The sequence below is a fragment of the Haliotis rufescens genome, unplaced genomic scaffold (assembly GCF_023055435.1).
Source record: "Haliotis rufescens isolate VD_foot unplaced genomic scaffold, xgHalRufe1.0.p SCAF_15, whole genome shotgun sequence".
Classification (NCBI taxonomy): Eukaryota; Metazoa; Mollusca; class Gastropoda; order Lepetellida; family Haliotidae; genus Haliotis; species Haliotis rufescens.
This window is the reverse complement of record NW_025963835.1, coordinates 30,065,080-30,071,545: the sequence shown is the minus strand read 5'-3', so window position 1 is coordinate 30,071,545 and position 6,466 is coordinate 30,065,080. Positions and strand designations below refer to the sequence as shown.

Sequence of the window (6,466 nt, the reverse complement as noted above, 5' to 3'; positions counted from 1 at the left end):
AAAACTATCTTCTAGCTCATACATGCATGAGGGGCGGTCGGGTAGCCTAGTGGTTAAAGCGTTCGCTCGTCACACCGAAAACCCGGGTTCGAATCCCGACATGGGTACAATGTGTGAAGCCCATTTCTGGTGTCCCCCGCCGCGATATTGCTGGAATATTGCTAAAAGCGGCGTAAACCCATACTCACTCACTCACTCATACATGCATGAGCCTACTGGTCTTCCTTGCTCAATGAATCGGAGAGCTGCTGTTAAAGTTGGACCATTTTTATTATACCCCAAGTGTTCGTTCAACAGGTGTAAATTACAAACATTATGGTTTGAAATAAACCCAAAATACAAAAAAAGAACTTTTGTAATATCAAAACAAAAAAGTGCATGTTATCCACTGCCACAACCAAAAAGACCTTATCACAATATTAATGACCGTAACACACAAAACATTTTAGAGTTAATGTTTCTACATACATGCACCGTTTAGAGTAGGAGACATTTTCTTTTTTCTTTTACTGAATAAACTCGTGTAACAAACATTGCTGACAAATATTTATATATTCTAGCAGTCTGTATGGCTTTCGCTTTGACAAGTTACCGTATTGGCCACGCTGACACCCTATCTAAAGAATAATGTATCTTGCATTTAGTGAGTTTGTTTTTGCATTGTTGTTTAAAAAGTGAAAAGGATTTAAAATAGTATATCACTTTCAGATTGTGTTTCCATCTGACGCAGTTATATATTTTAGTATATAAACAATACACCGGATATCATCTCGCCACGCAACATTTGTGTCTCGAGCGACTTAAGTTATTTACAGGAAGACAACAGTGTCTTGACATCTATTTAGTTATCAAAGAGAAAAATGCAGTCAGCAGTTACATATTGATGCATGTAAAGGACAATGTTAGATGTCACTGGATTGTCTGATCCAGACTCGATTAATTACAGGCCGCCATCATGTAGCTGGAATATTGCTGACTGCAGCGTTAAACAACAAACAGACAATGTTAGAATGTTTCCAACGATGAGATCAGTACTCTTAGGCACGACATCAAAACCGCAACAGTCCATGTATCACCTGTGAAAATTAAGCAAATTACACTATGATTAAATTTGTTTCATAGAAAATACATTTTTCAACATACTACACATTTACAGGTTGTGAGTGTTTGTTTGTTTTGTTTTTTATACTCAGCACTCAGCAATATTCCAGCTATATGACGGCGGTCTGTAAATAATCGAGTGATTGATAACATGAGCATTGATTCGCGCAACGGGATACGATGACATGCATCAACCAGGTAAGCGAACCTGACCACCCGATCCAGTCAGTCGCATGGGTTGCTGAAGATCAATAATAACCCGCACCACGGAGTGAGTATGGTTTTACGCCACTTTCAGCAATATTCCAGCCATGTCATGGTGATGGGGCATGCTTCACACATTGTACCATTTGCGTAATCTAACCTAGGTATTTGGCATGACACAGCAATACTTTATCCAAATGCACTATTGATCTAAGGTGAGGTGAGGTGAGGTGAGGTTAAATTGGGTTTAACGTCGCGTCCAAGATTACTGCACTTATACAGCGACGTGCTTGCACGTGTGTGTGTGGCTGCTTGTACTAGCACACTGAGATACCATGCCGCAGTTAAAGATAAATACCCCACTCAGACACAGTATACTGACTCCGAGCCGACCAGTCCTTGTTTAGCCCCTTAATGCCGAGCGCCAGACAGGGTAACAACAAGTACCATCTTTCAACGTCTTTTTGTATGACGCGGCCGGGGATCAAACCCCGGACCTTCCGCTCTCCGGGCGGACGCTCTACCACTAGACCACGGGGGCGGTCCTATTGATTTAAGTGTTTACTTAAGCAACATTCCCAGTATCTTGAACATACGAAATATGCTACTGCGAGGGGAGGGCGGGTTGTGGTGGTGCGCTTGTTGGTGTGTTCGTTGTTCGGGATGTATTTGTATTTGTGTCTTCATACATACCTCTGTGTGTTTAATATGTGTACCTTTTTCAAAGTTTGCGCTTGAAGGAATAGGTCCATCAACATCCACGTCCACATTTGCCTTCCTCTTCTTTGTATCTGGCAAAGGTGTCCCTCCTAGCTCTTTATCTAGCCAGGTAGTCTCCCCTTGCTCGTTATGTAGACAGGTTGTCTCCCCTTGCTCTCTTTCTGCTTCAGTCCGGGGACAGATGCCATCTATACCTGTGAGCAGAGTGTTTTTGTTGGAAATGGTTCTGACAGAACGCCTCCCTCATAACTACTGCATAATCTTAATCAAACTGTTTATGATGAATGTGGGGGCACGGGTGGCCCAGTCGTCTAAGGCGCCGAGATTCGCTGTGCAGAGTTGCGTCCCTTGGGCACGCCAGAAACCTATGATTGTGGGTTCGAATCCCGGTTCGCCCCAATTATGTTTCTAGGTTTGTCAGCACCATACCCGTGCTCGGGGGTTTCACCGAAGTGGTAAACGTCTGAGACCTGCATCACTTCGGGCTTTCCTCCCACATTAAGCTGACACGCCGCGATATAACTGGAATACTGTTAAAAAAACTCACTCACTCACTCACATTCATGATGAATGTATTGTCTTTATCCCCAAGGCAAGCATGTTCAGACAACATATGTACATCCACAAGACTAAATTATAAGACTTTCCAATAGTCAACTTTCCCAATATGTCGAGCAATACTCCAGCAGCTCCAGCCCTTGTTGTCTACATTTCAAGGTCAAATCGAGTATGCTCTTTCTACGAAGATTTCAAACAGCATCATACAACTCTGGCTACGAAGTTGTTTGATCCAGGTTACAACATTCAGTGCATTAGGAAAAGCGGTCAAAGGCATCGGTTGTGCTCTCCTGGGTAATCTGTTTCTTTTGATATATGAATCGAAATATCCGCTGAGAATAGCAAAGTCAAAACAAGGGAATTTGTTCAAACACTAGTAGTTAAAGTTAAGCTGATATCCTTCAATAACGGTCAAATAGCCAATTCTCTTCCACTAATTTAATTACTTAAACTACATGCTGAAGATTACATAGATTTCATACGTTTAATGCCTTAAAGTTGTTGATTAAGGTTGTGACATTCATTGCATCAGGGAAAGCTTTCAAAGTATTTTATGGTAGACATGTGGAGGACATTTCCAAAGTGGACGCATCAGTGACAAAAATGACGTCTGATGCAATTCCTTATTTTGACTAGTACCATATACATGCGAATTTGCGTGTCCTTGATGACAGATAAACTTTAAATAGATCATATATGATATGTTCCAGGAACGTAGTACCTTTTCATACAGATAATAGGAAAATTCTTTTTAATAAGGTTTATACCACCTAACATTTTTGCAAATTTCACTTCGCCATTTCTAGGTTTTATTCTGGGTTAAGAAGTACATCGTGATTGATACGTGATTGTGTTATCGAACTTATCACACTTTCCTGGTGAGTGAGTGAATTCGGTTTTACGCCGCTTTTAGCAATATTCAAGCAATATCACGGCGGGGGACGCCAGAAATGGGTTTCACACATTGTACCCATATGGGGAATCGAACCCGGGTCTTCGGCGTGAAGAGCGAACGCTTTAACCACTAGGCTACCCGACCGCCCCTACTTTCCTGGAGATGTTGGTAGAGTTCTTAATTTCCATAACAAGGCTGTCGACCAACAAAGGTCATGCCAACGTGCAAGAATAGCTCTTTTAGGTATTTGGGAGTTTACAAAACTGCATGGGATCCTAACACTGTGAGTATTGCAACTTACCAAAGCAGTATCTCTCCGAACAACCGTCCATCTTCACAAGGTAGTACACATAGAAGTGTCCACAGTTCTTCACCTGGATTATCACACGCTTCATGCAAGAGTCGTTGTAGCCGCTGACGCACACGGATCTATGCACAACGCCGTCACGGACGGATGGGTGTGTCCCTGTAACAGATGACGTGATACATGGCGGAAGCTTATTGTGTTATGAATAACACAACCTAATTTTACCTTGTCGTTTCTTGTTTTACGTCGAGTCAGCAATGTACAAGCAGTATCGCATCAGTGTATCAATATCGGGTCCGGGACAGACAAGCCAGTGGTTGATAAGAACTTCCCAGAGGCGAGACGGATAACATACAACCAGGAAAGTCACATAACCTGATCTCATCTACATGCGTGAATCCCACGACAAGTATAGGCTACTTGTGATCTATTCTGCCTGCTCAATCGGATAGCACGCTATATTATCGCGGTAGTTCATTTATGTCAATCACTGGATTGTCTGGTCCAGGCTCGATTATTTACAGACCGCCGTCATATAGCTGGAATATTGCTGAGTGCGGCGTTAAACAACAAACCAAACCAAAAATCAAAAAGGCTTTGTAGACCTCAGTGCTGAAGAATCATGTTTCATAAATCACACAACATACCATTCAGCCAGCCGGGGTAGTTGGCGCCGCAGCTGTTGATGTCCACGTGCGATGTTGGCATCTCCAGAGCTCCATGATAGTTGACCACCTTGTACCAGTTCTCGGTGATGTAGCGGTCACACTCCACTGGCTGATAGGGACATTTGGGACTGCGACCTCCCTTGTCGTAGATGTACTTGTGGTCGGTGCAGGGGTCGGGAGTTGCAGCTGATGGAAATGAATACATCTCAATATCGATCTGTTACATGGGCATGGCATGCATGGCTAGGGTAGGGTTGTGGTTAACGTTTCTTTATATCTGTCGGATTTAAGCCCAAACCACCTTCATTGGTTTGGTTGCATTGCCAAAAGTCGATTACCGTTTCCTATTATGGTGTATTTGTGACATGTTTGGCAGGTATTTATGATGTTTGGCAGGTTTTGGTGATATGTTTGGCAGGTTTTGGTGACATGTTTGGCAGGTATTGGTGACATGTTTGGCAGGTATTGATGACATGTTTGGCAGGTATTGGTGACAAGTTTGGCAGGTTTTGGTGACATGTTTGGCAGGTTTTGGTGACATGTTTGGCAGGTATTGGTGACATGTTTGGCAGGTATTGGTGACATGTTTGGCAGGTATTGGTGACATGTTTGGCAGGTTTTGGTGACATGTTTGGCAGGTTTTGGTGACATTATAGTTGGATATTAATGACGTTATTACACAACGAATCCATTTCAAGATGTAGATGACAAGTCATGTTTGGTTTGCTGTTTAGCCGCTCTCAGCAATATTCCACGTATATGGCGGAGGTCTGTAAATAATCTGGAACAGACAATCCAGTGATTGACCATCATGAGCATCGATCTACGAAGTTGGGATACGATGACATGCATCAAGCAAGTCAGCGAGTCTGACCAAACGATCCCATTGGTCGGATTAAGCACCTTATACAAATTAGCCATGATTTGATCGTCATTCATGCGAGAGTGAGGCTGGAGATGGGAGTAAGTGAGTGAGTTGGGTTTAACGCCGCTTTTAACAGTATTCCAGTTACATCACGGCGTGTCAGCTTAATGTGGGAGAATCCGAAGTGATGCAGGTCTCAGACGTTTACCACTTCGATGAAACCCACGAGCACGGGTATTTTGCTAACAAACCTAGAAACCTAATCGGGGCGAACCGGGATTCGAACCCACAATCATAGGTTTCTGGCGTGCCCAAGGGACGCAACTCTGCACAGCGATTAGCGGCGCATTAGACGACTGGGCCACCCGTGCCCTCTGGAGAAGGGAAGGTGTATAGAATGAACAAACAAACGTCGCTCACCTGTAACTTTTACTATCAAAGCGAAAAATGAAAAATAGAAAATGGATGCTAACAACCGAGTTTACTCACCTGTGAGTGGCGTCATCATGACAAGAGTGACAATGAGTTTCGTTGCCATGTTGATTGCAAAAGCGTACCACCCCATCATGGGGGGATCTGTATGACGCAAACACAACAACTCCCTTCACGTCGCACAGCATCAGATCACGACGCCCTGTCATGCTGGTGACTCTCAACAAAGGTGTTTGGTAAACTGCCAGAGAAGACATGTATCAAATTACTCAAACAGCCAATTCGTAACCAACCTATTACACGAGGCATACATTATGACATGGTTGGGTGCAGAAAAGGGAACACGTATCAACATCGTACCTAGACATACGGCTGAAGTCGTCAGGAAAATTGCTTTATCAAGTTTGTTGTTTTGTAATAGAATTCAGCATTATTAACAGTTCCTTCGTAACAGCTTGAAGATATAACCATTATATATCTGTTGAACATTCTCTGTTTATTTACGGACCGCCGTAATATAGCTGTAATATTGCTGAGTACGGCGTTAAACAACAAACAAACAAACATTCTCGGTTACCAACACGACGCTAAACGGGGTGTAGCCGGAGTGGATGGCGATACAGATTCACCACAGGAACATTGGTGAAAGTATTTTTTTTATTTTAAACATATACTATTCACAATAGTAAAACTTAGAACACCATCTCCTTAATATT

At 42.9% G+C, this 6,466-nt stretch overlaps 1 protein-coding gene across 1 annotated transcript; it reads right to left on the bottom strand.

The window, feature by feature from the left end:
* Positions 1 to 504: 504 nt before the first annotated feature.
* On the bottom strand, positions 505 to 5,941 carry LOC124132082 (oncoprotein-induced transcript 3 protein-like). Its single transcript, XM_046495715.2, has 5 exons — positions 5,808 to 5,941; positions 4,433 to 4,639; positions 3,780 to 3,944; positions 2,022 to 2,219; positions 505 to 1,076 (listed from the first exon to the last, which is right to left on the bottom strand). Exons 1-5 carry the CDS (start codon positions 5,884 to 5,886, stop codon positions 1,006 to 1,008), a joined length of 720 nt encoding a protein of 239 aa, XP_046351671.2. The 5' UTR covers positions 5,887 to 5,941; the 3' UTR covers positions 505 to 1,005.
* Positions 5,942 to 6,466: the final 525 nt, after the last annotated feature.

Excerpts from the sequence above, each read along its gene's own strand:
- LOC124132082 (XM_046495715.2), bottom strand. The coding sequence starts at position 5,886 with ATGATGGGGTGGTACGCTTTTGCAATCAACATGGCAACGAAACTCATT. Across the intron at positions 3,945-4,432 it reads CTACCCCGGCTGGCTGAATG|GGACACACCCATCCGTCCGT; the intron begins GTATGTTGTGTG and ends CATCTGTTACAG. Across the intron at positions 1,077-2,021 it reads AAGCGCAAACTTTGAAAAAG|GTGATACATGGACTGTTGCG; the intron begins GTACACATATTA and ends TAATTTTCACAG.